Source organism: Metschnikowia bicuspidata (assembly GCF_001664035.1).
Source record: "Metschnikowia bicuspidata var. bicuspidata NRRL YB-4993 chromosome Unknown METBIscaffold_4, whole genome shotgun sequence".
Classification (NCBI taxonomy): Eukaryota; Fungi; Ascomycota; class Pichiomycetes; order Serinales; family Metschnikowiaceae; genus Metschnikowia; species Metschnikowia bicuspidata.
In genome coordinates, this window is record NW_017387734.1 from 970,044 (window position 1) to 985,236 (window position 15,193).

Consider the following 15,193-nt stretch of genomic DNA (forward strand, 5'->3'; position numbering starts at 1 on the left):
ACTTTCGCCCTAGGGCCACGCACGCTCTGGGCCAATATTTCTCAGCTGCCCACTGTGCTCTGCGAGGTTTCACATTAGGACTGCCGCCAGAAACACAGAGCAAAAGCCACACATTACCGCCAGCATTCCGGCACTAGGCGCACGAGGCAAGACAACGCTGCCAGCCGCCTGGGCCAGCTAAAAAAAAAGGAAATCTGCGTTTTGTCCGTTTTCGTCCCCGGCATTGGAAGTGCACGTTTGTCGTGGTTTGGTCGGCCAGGCTACGCGGCCCCAGCACCCCGGTCTGCGCGCGCGGCGTGTTTAGTTCCGCATCGCGTCGCCTGGGCCCAAAAAAAAATATCACCTCTGATCACCCGCAAACCTCCAGCGCAAACAAGAGCCACCATGGTCAGACCAGTCGTTATCTCCGGGCCCTCCGGCACAGGCAAGTCCACGCTTTTGAAGAAGTTGCTTGCGGAATTCCCCGACACGTTCGGGTTCTCGGTGTCCAACACCACCAGACAGCCTAGACAGGGCGAAGTGGACGGCGTCGACTACCACTTCTCGACCGTGGACGAGTTCAAGAAGTTGATTGCCGAGGAGAAGTTCATCGAGTGGGCGCAGTTCTCCGGCAACTACTACGGCACGTCCATCAAGGCCGTGGACGACGTGGCCAAGTTGAACCGAATCTGTATCTTGGACATCGACATGCAGGGCGTCAAGTCCGTCAAGAAGGCGCAGATCGACGCCCGCTTCTTGTTCTTGAGCCCGCCGTCCATCGCGTCCTTGCGGGACAGATTGAGCGGGCGGGGCACGGAGACCGAGGACTCCATTGCCAAGAGAATCGCGGCCGCGTCTGCTGAGATGGAGTACGCCAAGACGGGGGCCCACGACAAGGTCATTGTCAACGACGACTTGGAGAGGGCCTACGCGGAGTTCAAGGAGTTCATCTTGGCCGAGGCCAACTAGAGACACGCACGGACCAGTTCGCACCACGACACCTATTCAGCGCGGGGCCTTCGCCCAGCAGGGGTTTCCTCGCACCCTCCCGCCCTACGTAATATCTATCTCCAGCCGCACGTCGCTGGATCCCCCACAGTGTACGCCCGGCGGAGGTTCCGACAATACAGCCTGCGCGCAGCCGTTCCCGCCTCTCGCCTCCACATGGGGCTTGGCCTGTAGAACCGCCCCGGGAAACAAAAAAAAAAAGTAAACATGTATGACTCCGGCCGGCACGCTTGACTCCGGCGCCGCGTCGGGGCCTGTCACTGGCCGGCTGTGCCTGTTTTCTTGGCCCCGTCAGGCACATACCGCTGGGTGAGACCGAGTGGCCCGGGGCTTCAGGCACAGGGCCGCGCAGCACCAACACGCGGCGCCAGTTGCGAGTGCTTTCGGCCCAACTGGGCTGCGGCCCTGTGTGCAATAAATGACCATATATGACCACGGACACGCTGCAACTGCCCCGTGCCCGGCGTGGCGCAACATGGCCCCCGGAGAACACAAAAGCTTGCCACGTGACCGGCTTCCGCCGCCGCCTTCCGCGTGACTGGCGGATGCCGACTTCGCTCTGCTAAGCCCAGGTCACACGGCGAGCGCGCAAGCAAATTGGCAGTGGGTAACTTTGTAATTTCTCGGGCCTGCTTCGCGAGCCGGTGCCTACAATCGCTGGGGCCACAAACCGCCCATTGCCGCTGGGCTGCCGAAGCGAGCGGGAGCACAAAACACCACCCGGCCCAAAGCCCCACGCTTCGAGCCAGCGGTTCCATGGGTCACGGGATCCGGGGAGCGCCGGGCCCAGCGGCACGCGATGCGAAGTTCCGCTGGTGCTCGAAATTCCGTGGCCGCTCGCCACCGTCCGTTGGGGCCGCGCCTTCCACCTGTGCCTCCGCGGCCAGCGAGGACGGGGAGCAAGGCCGTGCAATCTACTAACAATGGGCCAAAAAAAAAATAGCGCAGCGGGCAAATAGAAATATCGCACCCGCACCACTAAAGCCGGCTCCAGAAAAAAACATCTCGTCTCCAGACCCCTCCACGTACTTCAGGCCACATACATCAGAAACCACACTTGCACGATTTCGACCACACTTTTGCCAGCAGCGTTCTTGTGATCATCAAGGCCAGCCTCGTTCTTCGACAGCGGCATATAAAAGCGGGGTTTTCGGAGCAAGCCTTTGCAAAAAAAAAAAAAAGAGAGCCTGCTGACTCTTCCTTCCTTTCAACCCTTCTTTCCCACCAGAAAGGAGTCTTCAGAATAATCTTGCCGCTGGCAGATCGCTCTTGATGAGTGAGCCGAAGCAGAAGAAGACCTTGTCCAAACTCGGCCGTCTTTTCGGAGTGTCGTCTACAAACCTATCGCAGCTCCCCCAGGACGCCAAAGCGCCGGCACAAAATGCGTCCTCGGACTCGCTAGCGAAAACCGCCGGCTCCGACGTGGACTCCAGGCCCAACTCGAGGCCCGGCTCCAGGCCCATGCTGCCGGCCCCGCAGCTCTCGAAAAACTCGCCCACGCCCCGTGTCAGCGAGGATTCCCATGCCCATCCGGGCTCCGCCACTCAGGACGACGATGTGCTTTCACCCCTTCCGAACGACCGCTCAGCCACCGCCTCGCCTGCCATGGGAAACCCCCAGCTAACTTCGTCCCAATCGATGGTATCCGTGGACTTGGCCCACTTGCAGTCCGTGGCCCACGCCACAAACCTTGACACCACAACAGGCGCACGTGCTCAGTCGCCCTCCGTGTCGAGACTGTCGTCCGTGAACGGAAACTCATGGAAAGGCGGTGCTGCGGCGTTGGCGGCCAAAGTCAAGGCCAACTCGGTGTCGCGCACGCCCTCGGAAAAGCGAGCCGGTCACACCTCGCCCTCCACCGTCTCCCCCACTGTCTCGAGCACCCACTTGCCAGGAATGGCCAGCGTGCCTGCGCCCGCAGTGAGCAAGCCGAGGTTCAAGATGTTCGAAAACGGCAGCCACGAGCACAACCTACGTGCGGCCAAGCGCCAGGAAAAGCTCAGTAACATGCTCAAGGATCTCCTAGGGGCCAAGAAGCTCCGAGACGAGGCCAAGTCTGCAGTTCCCAACATTCTCCACGGCAAGAACTCCGCAAAGGGCGAGAAAAACGCCGAGCCCCCGACGCTTTTCGCAGGACTCGTCAAGCAAGTGAAGAACAACACGTCTCCGTATCAAGCCCAGACTGAAGACCTCATACCGAAGCAAGACAGCCGGTCCTTCGTTGAGAAGTACGGCCGCTGCCAGGAGGTCATTGGCAGAGGCTCGTTTGGAGTGGTGCGCATATCGCACAAGAAAGGCCTCCAGAACGGCAACGGGGAAGATGTTCTCTATGCTGTCAAGGAGTTTAAAAAGCGCCCCAACGAGTCCGAAAAGAAGTACTCGCGGAGGTTGACCTCGGAGTTCTGCATATCCTCTTCCTTGAAGCATTTGAACATCATTGACACCTTGGATTTGTTGAAGGATGCGAAGGGCGACTACTGCGAGGTGATGGAGTTTTGCTCCGGGGGCGATCTTTACACCTTGATCATTGCTGCTGGCAAACTAGAGTATGCCGAGGCCGATTGCTTCTTCAAGCAGCTCATTCGAGGCGTGAACTACATGCACGAGATGGGCGTGTCGCACCGTGACTTGAAGCCGGAGAACTTGTTACTTACCCAGCAGGGTGTATTGAAAATCACCGATTTCGGGAATGGGGAGTGTTTCAAAATGGCATGGGAAGACGAGATCCACTTCAGTGACGGGGTCTGTGGATCCAGCCCATACATTGCGCCCGAAGAATTCATCCAAGACCAGTTTGACTCAAGGTGTGTCGACATTTGGGCTTGTGGTGTCATTTACATGGCCATGAGAACCGGGCGCCAGTTGTGGAAATTGGCCGACCCTAAGCGCGATGAATTCTTCGAGGAGTACCTTATCCAGAGAAAGGATGCCACTGGATACGAGCCGATCGAATCTTTAAAGAGGGCCAGGTGTCGCAATGTGATCTACTCCATCCTAGACCCTATCCCAGAAAGGAGGATCACAGGCAAGCAAATCTTGAACAGTGAGTGGGGAAGGGAAATCCGTGTTTGTGCCGCTGGAGAAGCCTACAATGGTGTTCATGCATCAAGTGAGAAAGTCTCAGAGAAGCTCGAGAAAATTCCGCGATAAGCGCGGTTGGTTCGGAATTGGTGATGAAATTAATATTTGCATATCTTGCCTATACGCAGTAAACACACCATGTTGCAGAAGGTTCCGAATCCGACAAGCACGGATTTGGCCTTGCTGAACATGATGTATGTGATTCCACGCACAACAGATATCTATTAGCATTCAGTGTAGGTGAGAAAATAAAGGGGCGGAAGGATAAAGAGAGTGGGCTGAACTCGGCTTTGAAGTATCAAGTTGTTTTGACTTGAAATGGCCATAACCTAACAATTCGTAGTTGCAGTAGCAGTGTGAACCGTACAGAGGCGAAATCTTTTCCAAACTCAATTCTCATTGATTTCTTTATAGAAACGATTTCAGAGGGAATGGTTTGGTTCTTTTCACCCGATGGGTATCTTTGTCGTCGGTGGAAGGGATCTTCTCTTTTTGGTAAAACCACTCAGTGTCCTCTCGCCACGAGTCGCACGCACCGCGTTGATGTCCCTGACGCGATAGCCTCACCATACTCGAGAATCTCACTCTAAACATAAAAGCAGGTACGAGAAAATGGTGGAACTTTCGGATTTTCAGCGTCAGGAGAAAGTGGGAGAAGGTATGTACAAGTTCCACAAATACAAAGTGGGCAGTTTCTGGAAAAAGCGGGTGCTTTGCATCGGATCAAGTCAATCTTTCAAGCATGAAACTCTCAATATGGGTCGAACTTTGTTGAGAGCCAATGCCACGTGTCATGATCAGCCGAGACCCAAGAACTGTGGAGATCGCTTCATACCGTGTTTTCAGAAAAGGATTCACGCCGTCAAAGTCACGGTTGAAAGGCACACGTCATAAGCATGAGACTGTTTTCGTACTGACTATCTAGGAACATACGGTGTGGTTTACAAGGCCTTGGATACCCGATACAACAATCGTGTAGTTGCGCTCAAGAAAATCCGCTTGGAGTCTGAGGATGAGGGGGTGCCATCGACTGCCATCAGAGAAATCTCCTTGTTGAAGGAGATGAGGGACGACAATATTGTGCGTCTTTACGATATCATCCACTCGGACTCGCATAAGTTGTACCTAGTCTTCGAGTTCTTGGACTTAGACTTGAAGAAATATATGGAATCCATACCACAGGGTGTTGGGTTGGAGCCTTCAATGGTGAAAAGATTCATGCACCAGTTGGTGAAGGGCATCAAATACTGCCACTCACACAGAGTGTTGCACAGAGATTTGAAGCCCCAAAACGTGTTGATTGACAAGGAGGGAAACTTGAAGTTGGCGGATTTCGGCTTGGCCAGAGCCTATGGTGTTCCCTTGCGTGCATACACGCACGAAGTGGTTACTTTGTGGTACCGGGCTCCCGAAATTCTTTTGGGGGGCAAACAATACTCCACAGGCGTGGATATGTGGTCAGTGGGGTGTATTTTTGCTGAGATGTGCAACCGCAAGCCGTTGTTCCCCGGAGATTCTGAGATTGACGAGATTTTCCGGATCTTCCGAATTCTCGGAACGCCCAACGAGGAGATCTGGCCCGACGTTAGCTTCTTGCCCGACTTCAAGAAAACATGGCCCAAATGGGAAAAGAAGGACTTGGCCAAGAGCGTGCCTACTTTAGACCTAGACGGCGTGAACTTGATGCAGCAGATGTTGAATTACAACCCAAGCAATAGAATCAGTGCCAAGAGAGCGTTGATCCACCCATACTTCCAGGAGGACACCGAGGAGAACTACGACAACTACCTGAGGTCGGTCACCATGGGGTAGAGTATTATTGGGTGGTGTGACGAGGGGGTATTGCCGCCGAATATGTTCATTAGTCGTATTTTTGCATCCACTTGATATCCCATGTATAGTGTGTCCAGTGCCAGCTGAGGGCAAGCCAGAATGCGAGCAAAAGCACAAATAGCGCCAGCATTTCCTTCGCATATTTAGGCATCATGTTGGGGCCGACCGGGGCCTTATCGAATTGAATAGAGTGTATTTGTGTTGTTTCGTCCATCTGGGTGCTGAGGGTGCCCGAGTGCGGTGATGCGCTTTGTGAAGCTACTGGGTGTTTTGACACACCATGGCAATGCATGATAGGGGCTGCCTTTCCTCTATCGTTTTCCTCTGAGTCGGCGATAAAACAGAAATGTGTGTCCACAGTCGTGGAGTCTGTCTTGGCCATGTCACTGATTGTAGTGCAGCGATCAGGCAAAGAGGTGTAGGCAAGAGTATATGTGGGATTGGGCCGGCAGCCAGGCGGGCCTCCCCGCTCTCGCGAAGTCTTGAGAAGATGGAGGTCGTGGAACATGTCGGAGACCTCTGTCTTGAGGCCGTGTATTTTCTCGTGCATGAGTTCGTTGTTGGCAGAGAGCTTGGCAAGCAAGTCTGCATCGAGCCTGTTTTGGTGCCGGAGAACATCGAGCTTAGCGTGCGTTTCCTGGAACTTCGAGGAGATGGTGACATGGCGAGTTTGGATGCCATCGAGAAATTCGTAGAGGTTGAACTGGCTGGGCGAGCCACCAGGGCCCGGCCCAGACGAGTCCAGGTTTGCATGCATGGCCTCGCCACACTCCATGAGAGAGGCCGTCTCGTCAAGATCGGAGTCGCGATCCGTGTCTCTGAATTGGCCACACGTGTCCACGCTGGTGACATCACTGCAGTCGAAAAGAGAGTGTGTCTTGTCGTACTCTGTGTTTGTGCGATGTGCCAGTGCTCGCGACACTGGAGTAGACTGGAGCCCCAACCCCTCGTGACCAAGCCGCTCCATCAAGTCGAGGGCCTCCTGGAACCGGCCAGGATCTGGACTGCAGAGGTGCTTCTGCAACGCGTCCAATTCACGTGAGCGGCCATCGACGCCCTGGGTGGCTGGGCCCACTTCTCTCATATACATTGCTAATAGTTCATGTTCCGAAAGGAGCCCATCGGCCGCGTCGGCACAAGGCGAGAAATCTCGGGGCGGCATTCGCGGGTGCTGGCAGAAAAAAGAAAAGGCCGTGCGCTTGATTTGAAAACAGTGGCAGAAGAGGAATGATGGCTGTTGGCACTCTGTCTCTGGAGATGGAAAATGGCTGTGCGAGCCGATGTTTCGGAGTGACCCCAAAAAGGGAAGTCTAATTGAGAGTGGTCCATCTACAGGACCTGGCACTGGAGAGCGCAGCCCAGCAGCCGTCCGCCGCACCAGACACGCCGATATCGGTGCAGTATCCAGGATCGTCTGCCGGCCATCTGCCGATCGCCGTGGGGTCCCGGAGCCCTGCTAAAAAAGCTGGCAACATGGGAAATCACATCGGCCATTTTGGCCCTCTTGGTCGTGCATGTAGCCTCTGAGAGCGGACTCCCGCGCACTGACGTCCGGAGCGCTGCTCAGTTGTATGCCTGGTGCGGCTTTTGTTGCGGGTCCGTTTCCTGAGGCTCTTCACCTCAGACTACTGAGACTTTTCACCCGAGACGTTTTACCAAGCACTGTCTTGTTGCGGCTTTTTACCCACATTCTCTTACTGAGCCTGGTTGGAGAAAAGCGGGCCCCCAAGAATTAAGGCCGCAGAACCAATGCTCTATTCCAACACCATATCTGTCCTGATCTCCAATCTCGGCTGCTCGCCATGTCTATCTGCATGCCTCGCCGCGCTTTTGTATGGGTGCACCAGACAGCCCATACTAGCTCCTCACAGATACCCCCTTCTTCTTGCCCGCCACACACCATGAGCGGCAACGGCGGCTATTACCCAAACGGGGAGTCCAGGGGCACTGGCAGATACGACTCGTACTACGACAAAAACACGGACTCACGTGACAGCCGGGGCAGAGGTGGCTATCGAGGAGGCAGGGGACACGGCCGTTATGGGGCCAATCTGCGGGGACGCGGAAAAGGCTTTGGCCGGCCCGACCACTCGTATGGCGGCCGCCCGCTATATCGCGACGCCAATCACAGGGGCGGCGACAGCCCTCGGGACGATCCACGTGACCATGGCCCCAGGGACTTTGCGCCGCGAGAGCACCCATACCACCGGGACGGCCCGAGGGATTTGCGCCGCGACGACCAGCGGGAAATCCTGCGGCCAGACTCGTATAGCGGGCGACGCGAAAACGACGACTTGCGCACGGGTGAGGCGAGGGAGCATGCACGAAACCGGGACTCCTCGCCCGGCCGCACAAACGGGCATCCACAACTTGAAGACCGGGGTCACGACCGCGCCGACAGATCCACCGAGAGACCTGCCGAGAGACTCACCGAGAGACCGCAGTATTCCGGCATGCGCGGGCCGTCGAGGGGCAGTAATTACGGCCAGAAAAGGACCAGCGACGCGGGCCACGGCTCTCACCGGACGTCTGGTGGAGCCACTCCGACCAACACAGCAGCAGAGGCGATGCCCGCAGCTCTGGGCCCCCTGAAAAAGCCGGCCGCTCAAACGTTCAGCAATCCGTGGATCACCTTGCTCAAGCTTGGCCAGGGGAAGACCGCAGCGAGGGTGGAGCTGAACTACAAGGAGATCTCGAGGGTCAATGACCGGCTAGCCGAGCTCCAGAGCGAGAAAGTCAAGCTCGCGTGCGCGTTGTCGACGCTCGAAGTGTATGCCAAACGAGACGCGCTCAATGTTGAGATCTGCAGTGAAAAGCTCGACGAGTTCACTTACTTGTGATGAGAAAGCCTTCTTTTTTGGCAAGCTTAGTTTTCTCATGCTTGAGCGAAGAGCGCACGACGGGGCAGCTGATGTGGTCTGAGAACAAAACAACACCATCGTGCCGCAGTCTGGCGAGTATTCTGGGTTTTGCATATGTGAAGAGACAACATGGGAAGATACAACGAAAGTCTTCTCTCTGCCGCCGCAACGCACTAGCATCACCAGATTGTCATGTATGCCAATGGTGCGTGCTCGAAACTTGCTTTTCCAGCATTCCATTGTGTGAACGCTTACTACATCCAACGAACTCTGTGTGCCTTCATCACAGTCATGTTTCTACATATTGGCTGTCCTCGGGATTTTTTCAATGAATACGCTGGCATAATCACCTGGAAAGCTGCATAAGAGTTGCTCTTCCAACCATATCCACGCGAGAGTGGAGAATGAGTGGAGAATGCTCTCAAAAATACTGCCATGGTTTTTCCCAAAGCAGACGTCCATCCGTGCGAAGAACAGAAAGCCCCATCGATCTCAGCAATTCTTCGCATAGCAATCATAGCCATGTATGCCGAGATGAAGAAGAAGCGTGGCTCTTGTTCGTCTAAATTCGGTACTCAGTCTCTCTTATGTTGTCCTCTTTTGCAAGATGCCGGTTCGCTTCGTGCTTCGTATCATGCCTAAGTTCCACTGAGTCTGGACTTAAACAACTTTGCTTCTTCGAGGCTATCTCCTTAAGCAAAGTCGGAAACAAGTCCATGCATCACTGCATGCGTCACAAAGACTTGTGTTACACGGTGTATAAATTTATTGAATATTTTGATCACGGAGAATCAAAATTGTTTGTGGATAGACTTATTGACGTGTCTCCGAGAGAAGAATCATAATAAAGGGCCCACTATGCCAGATCAATGGGAAAACTACGAGTGAGATTCCCCGAGAAATTTCACCCGTCCCACCGGAATCTTGCCGCAAAACACGCTCTGGTAAATTTGGACTCGTCTTCAAAAATTTGGTCTGACCTTATTTTTTATAATACATAGTTTTATTCACTGGGGTGTTTGATCACGTGAGAATCACGTCTGTGCGCCCGGACTAGCCCTGCGAGTTGGCATAATAATGATCTACCAAATGCCTTTTGGTGGTGGCTCACTGTGATCTCAGCCTCGGAAAATCACAGCTGGTGAGAAGCCTCCTAGTTTCATTCAAACTCAGGCCCGGATGACCATCCGCCCAAAGGCAATAATAACATCACCTGTATGCAAACCAAATCCCTGAAGGGTTCGGGTTTCCGTGTGCGACAGACAGTGTTTTAAACGTATTGAACCACTTGTATAATTATTCGTCGTATACGTATTTGGCCATGAGCAACTTCATAGGTTCTATCACAGAGAGCAAATTGGGCCAAGCGGCCCTTTATACTGCATTGTTGACTGGAGTCTACAAGTTGACCACTTTCACCTTGTCCTTTGGGAGTCTTCTTTTGGACCTCTTTGTCTTACCACCCACTGACTTCGTGAAGTATGGCGCGAAGAAAGGCAATTGGGCCGTGGTTACTGGTGCTTCTGATGGGATTGGGAAGGAGTACGCGTTTCAATTGGCCAGCAAGGGCTTGAATGTTGTTTTGGTTTCAAGAACCTTGTCTAAACTCGAGGCTATTGCCACTGAAATCCAAGAGAAATTCGGGGTCAAGACCGAAGTCATTGCCTTCGATGCATCTGAGGACAACGAAGCCAACTACAAGGCGATCCAAGACACCATTGCCGATTTACCTGTCACAGTGCTTGTCAACAACGTTGGCCAATCCCATAGCATTCCTGTGCCGTTTTTGGAAACCGAGCAAAAAGAACTCACGGATATCATTACCATCAACAACCTTGTCACATTGAAGATCACGCAGACTGTTGCGCCAGTGATCGTCAAGACCGTGGCTGGACAAAAGAAAAAGGTGAGAGGGTTGATTCTTTCAATGGGCTCTTTCGGAGGCTTGATCCCCACTCCCTATTTGGCAACTTACTCGGGGTCCAAGGCTTTCTTGCAACAATGGTCGTCTGCTTTGGCCGGGGAGTTGAAGCCTCAAGGCGTGGACGTGCAATTGGTGGTTTCGTACCTTGTCACCTCGGCGATGTCGAAGATCAGAAGAACCACCGCCACGATCCCTAACCCCAAGCAGTTTGTGAAAGCCACTTTGAACATGGCGGGTAAGAGAGGCGGTGCCCAAGAACGCTTCGCTACATCGACTCCGTACTGGTCCCATGCATTGATGCACTTTTTCATTGAGAACTCGGTTGGTGTGTACTCCAGCATCGGCAACAAGCTCAATTTGGACATGCACAAGAGCATCAGGGCCAGAGCCTTGAAGAAGGCCGCCAGAAAAAAGGCTGAGTAGGCGTACGGGGAATATTCGAAAACCACCCCGCTTAGTCCACGGCTTCATTGGTCCTGTCTCAAGTATACTAGTTTCGCGTAGAGAGTGTCTAGAAATGGATAGCCTTCTACAACAAAAAGACGAGCAAGTAAAGAGTATCTACAATGACCCAAGTGACAAGCCCATGTGAAGCTTGACGCCACAAGCTGTTTGTCTGCTGTAGACTCATGGCACGTAGTACGGTCCCAGGGAGCGGGGAGTCGAACTTTCTAGAAGACACCAGAAGTTCGCACTGGTGGAAAAAAGCCGTTGCAGATATATTGGCACAGTCTTGGAAAAAAGACCGCGCGGACCAAGCTCGTTTCTTTCTACATCTGCTGAAAACCACACTCAAATACACTCAATGGTCAAGGAAACAAAGCTATACGACTTGCTTGGCGTATCGCCCTCGGCAAGTGAAAGTGAAATCAAAAAAGCATACCGGAAAACGGCTCTCAAATACCATCCAGACAAGCCCACGGGAGACACGGAGAAATTCAAGGAGATCTCCGAGGCGTTCGACATTTTGTCCAACGGCGACAAAAGACAGGTTTATGACGACTACGGCTTAGAGGCCGCCAGGGGCAACGCGCCTGCAGGCGGTAACCCCTTTGCCGGTGCCGGCGGTGCCGGGGGAGCCGGGGGAATGCCAGGAGGCACCCATTTCAGTTTCGGAGGAGCCGGCGGCAACCCCTTTTCGCAGGCCGACGCCTTCAACATCTTTTCGCAAATGGGCGGCTTCGGCATGGACGACGGATTCTCGCGTGGCGGCTTTGGCGGAGGCTCAGGCTTTGGCGGAGGCATGCCTGGCGGTTTCGGTGGGGGTGCTCGCTCGGCCCGCATGCCTGAGCCCGACACCGTGCCCATGCAGTTGCCCGTGAGCTTGGAGGACTTGTACGCGGGGTCGACCAAGAAAATGAAGCTCAACCGGAAGAGCGCGGACGGGACGAAGGAGAGCAAGATCCTCGAGGTGAAGATCAAGCCGGGCTGGAAGGCCGGCACCAAGATCAACTTTGCCAACGAGGGCGACTACCAGCCCGAGTGCCATGCCCGCCAGACCGTGCAGTTTGTCATTGAGGAGAGACCGCACTCGGTGTTCAAGAGAGACGGCAACGACGTGACTGCCACGATCCCATTGACGTTCAAGGAGGCGTTGCTTGGCTTTGATAAGGAGGTCATGACCTTGAGCGGACGCAAGATCAACATCTCCAGATCCACGCCCGTGCAGCCCTCCTCCACCAACAGATACCCCAACTTGGGGATGCCGATCTCGAAGGAGCCCGGTCGCTTCGGAGACCTCATCGTCAAATACAAGATTGACTTCCCCGTGCACTTGAGCGCGGACCAGAAGGAAGCGATCAAGAGAGCTTTTTAAACAACAATGCTAGGCTGGCCTCCATCTCATGTTTGCATTTGCCCGAGCGGGCAACTCTTTTCGCACTTCGACATCGCTCCCCTTATAAATAGAGACCATCGCGAAGCTAGAAATCGTATGTAATAATAAACTTTATCCTAAGCTACGGATTGTTAGCGCGGCACTCTGGCTGCTTGTTCGAGGGCATGACGACCGGGGAGGAGCGTGCTGTGCCGAACAATCAAGCCATACAGGCCAACCGGCCAACCAGCAGGACACTGGAGTTGAAGCAAGCTTTGGCTGGGTGTTTGGATAGCTCAATAGGAGCACGTCCGAATTGTGACTTTTCGCCAATAATATGAAGGCCGGGAGGCTAGGCCACGCAGTGCCACCATTCGGCACCATCATAGACAAGCAGAGTATGTCGCTTGGTTATTTTCGACGTGTCTGTTTGACTGCAGGGATGAAAACAAGGGATGTAACAGAAGATGGAGCAGAAGAAAGAGCGGAAGCTAGAGCGGAAGCTAGAGCAGCAGTTAGAGCAGAAGACGGAAAAGCTAGAGCAAAAGATACAGCAGAAAACAAAACAGAAGATCGAACAGAAGATCGAACAGAAGATCGAACAGAAGATCGAACAGAAGATAGAACAGAAGATAGAACAGAAGCTAGAACAGAAGATGGAACAGAATATAGAATAGAAGATAAGACAGAAGATGAAAGAAGATGGAACAAAAGATAACAGAACCTAGAAAAAAAGGATAAAGCAGAAGCTAGAACAGAAGCTAGAATAGAAGATAGAACCGAAGATAGAACAGAGGATGAAAAAGATGGAACAAAAGATAACACAAGTTAGAAAAAGAGATAGAGCTAGAACAGAAGATACAACAGAAGATACAGCAGAAGACAAAACAGAAGATACAGCAGAAGACAAAACAGAAGATAGAACAGAAGATCGCACATAAGATACAACAGAAGATACAACAGAAGATAGAATAGAAGATAAGACAGAAGATGAAAGAAAATGGAACAAAAGATAACAGAACCTAGAAGAAAAGGATAAAGCAGAAGCTAGAACAGAAGCTAGAACAGAAGATACAACAGAAGATACAGCAGAAGACAAAACAGAAGATAGAACAGAAGATCGCACATAAGATACAACAGAAGATACAACAGAAGAAAGAACAGAAGATAAAACAAAATATAGAACAGAATATAGAAGAGAAGATAGAACAGAAGATAGAGCAGAAGCTAGAAAAAAAGGATAGAGCAGAAGTTCGAACAGAAGATAGAGCAGAAGCTAGAACAGAAGCTAGAACAGAAGATGAAAAAGATGGAACAAAAGATAACACAAGTTAGAAAAAGAGATAGAGCTAGAACAGAAGATACAATAGAATATACAACAGAAGATCAAACAAAAGACAAAGAAAGGTATAGTGTCCGCCTGCTTCCAGCCGCTTCTCGAGCAGTCCTTCGTATACCCGCACTATCAGGCCTCAGCACTGAGATATCACCAAGAAACCGCGGAGACACCTCGCAAATACCAGCGCGTGCCGAGTCCCCACCATTCATCCCGGGCCCCCCTCCTATCCCTAAAAAAAGACAAGGTCTGCGTCTAGTCATGTCGGTGATCCTTGCCTCTGCAGGTTTCGACCACACCATCCGATTCTGGGACGCTCTTACTGGGGTGTGCTCGCGCACCATCCAGCACACGGATTCCCAGGTCAACAGGCTCGAAATCACCTCCGACAAGCGCTTTTTGGCCGCCGCAGGAAATCTATACGTGCGTCTCTACGACATCAAGCAAGCAGGAAACACAGGGGGCAATCCTGCGTCTGCTGCAAGCCCCGCAAACGGCTCCACGGGCTCGGGCACGGCTGGAAACGGCGCCTCCAACACCAATCTGAGCCCGGCAATGACTTTCGAGGGCCACACGGGGAACGTCACCTCGCTAGCGTTCCAGACCGACAACCGCTGGATGGTATCCTCGCTGGAGGACGGCACCGTGAAAGTATGGGACGTGCGGTCGCCGTCCGTGCAGCGGGATTACAAGCACTTCTGCCCCGTGAACGAGGTGGTGATCCACCCGAACCAAGGCGAGCTAATCAGCTGCGACCACGACGGCAACATCCGCATCTGGGACTTGGGCGAGAACCAGTGCACGCACCACTTGATCCCGGAGGACGACGTGCCCATCAACTCCTTGTCCGTGGCCAGTGACGGCAGCATGCTCGTGGCGGGCAACAACAAGGGCAACTGCTATGTGTGGGAGATGCAGAACAAAAAAGACGTGACCTCGTTGATGCCAGCGACCAAATTCCGGTCGCACCTGAAGTACATCACGCGGGTAGTATTGCTGACGGACATGAAGCACTTGGCCACGTGCTCGGCCGACCACACGGCACGCATCTGGCTGACCAAGGACAACTTTGCCTTGGAGACCACGTTGCAGGGCCACCAGAGGTGGGTCTGGGACTGCACGTTCAGTGCCGACAGTGCCTACTTGGTCACTGCCTGCTCAGACCACTACGTGAGGCTCTGGGACTTGTCCAATAGTGACACGGTGAGACATTACAATGGCCACCATAAGGGGGCGCTTTGCGTGGCGTTGAACGATGTGTAGAGACAAGCGGAAGGCGTCTGTTGTCTGTGTCTTTCACATGGCAGAGACATGGCCTTGTCAGACAAAAGAATATGGCCTTGTCGGCCGGACAG

General features: G+C 53.2%; 8 protein-coding genes across 8 annotated transcripts; 7 read left to right on the forward strand and 1 right to left on the reverse strand.

The window, feature by feature from the left end:
* Positions 1-384: 384 nt before the first annotated feature.
* On the forward strand, positions 385-948 carry GUK1 (guanylate kinase; the record flags this gene model as incomplete). The annotated part of the gene is made up of 1 exon (XM_018857649.1): positions 385-948. The coding sequence occupies one exon, from the start codon at positions 385-387 to the stop codon at positions 946-948; it is 564 nt and encodes a 187-aa protein (XP_018711018.1).
* A 1,935-nt stretch (positions 949-2,883) lies between these two features.
* On the forward strand, positions 2,884-4,137 carry METBIDRAFT_43258 (serine/threonine protein kinase; the record flags this gene model as incomplete). Its single annotated transcript, XM_018857635.1, has 1 exon — positions 2,884-4,137. The coding sequence occupies one exon, from the start codon at positions 2,884-2,886 to the stop codon at positions 4,135-4,137; it is 1,254 nt and encodes a 417-aa protein (XP_018711019.1).
* Positions 4,138-4,641: 504 nt separating this feature from the next.
* Positions 4,642-6,232, forward strand: CDC28 (cyclin-dependent serine/threonine-protein kinase). The gene is made up of 2 exons (XM_018856060.1): positions 4,642-4,726; positions 4,994-6,232. The coding sequence occupies exons 1-2, from the start codon at positions 4,681-4,683 to the stop codon at positions 5,878-5,880; spliced, it is 933 nt and encodes a 310-aa protein (XP_018711020.1). The 5' UTR covers positions 4,642-4,680; the 3' UTR covers positions 5,881-6,232.
* Positions 5,930-6,991, reverse strand: METBIDRAFT_12490 (uncharacterized protein; the record flags this gene model as incomplete). The annotated part of the gene is made up of 1 exon (XM_018854232.1): positions 5,930-6,991. One exon carries the CDS (start codon positions 6,989-6,991, stop codon positions 5,930-5,932), a length of 1,062 nt encoding a protein of 353 aa, XP_018711021.1.
* Positions 6,992-7,802: 811 nt separating this feature from the next.
* Positions 7,803-8,741, forward strand: METBIDRAFT_43406 (uncharacterized protein; the record flags this gene model as incomplete). Its single annotated transcript, XM_018857653.1, has 2 exons — positions 7,803-8,428; positions 8,519-8,741. The coding sequence occupies 2 exons, from the start codon at positions 7,803-7,805 to the stop codon at positions 8,739-8,741; spliced, it is 849 nt and encodes a 282-aa protein (XP_018711022.1).
* A 1,342-nt stretch (positions 8,742-10,083) lies between these two features.
* METBIDRAFT_78857 (ketoreductase) lies at positions 10,084-11,109 on the forward strand (the record flags this gene model as incomplete). Its single annotated transcript, XM_018858961.1, has 1 exon — positions 10,084-11,109. One exon carries the CDS (start codon positions 10,084-10,086, stop codon positions 11,107-11,109), a length of 1,026 nt encoding a protein of 341 aa, XP_018711023.1.
* A 382-nt stretch (positions 11,110-11,491) lies between these two features.
* SIS1 (type II HSP40 co-chaperone) lies at positions 11,492-12,502 on the forward strand (the record flags this gene model as incomplete). The annotated part of the gene is made up of 1 exon (XM_018858962.1): positions 11,492-12,502. One exon carries the CDS (start codon positions 11,492-11,494, stop codon positions 12,500-12,502), a length of 1,011 nt encoding a protein of 336 aa, XP_018711024.1.
* A 1,597-nt stretch (positions 12,503-14,099) lies between these two features.
* Positions 14,100-15,101, forward strand: METBIDRAFT_44169 (TOR complex subunit; the record flags this gene model as incomplete). The annotated part of the gene is made up of 2 exons (XM_018857751.1): positions 14,100-14,311; positions 14,387-15,101. The coding sequence occupies 2 exons, from the start codon at positions 14,100-14,102 to the stop codon at positions 15,099-15,101; spliced, it is 927 nt and encodes a 308-aa protein (XP_018711025.1).
* Between the last annotated feature and the right edge of the window lie 92 nt (positions 15,102-15,193).

Bases quoted from the DNA above. Each gene is read 5' to 3' on its own strand.
- CDC28 (XM_018856060.1), top strand. From the start codon at position 4,681: ATGGTGGAACTTTCGGATTTTCAGCGTCAGGAGAAAGTGGGAGAAG. The intron at 4,727-4,993 runs GTATGTACAAGT...CTGACTATCTAG, and splicing joins TCAGGAGAAAGTGGGAGAAG to GAACATACGGTGTGGTTTAC.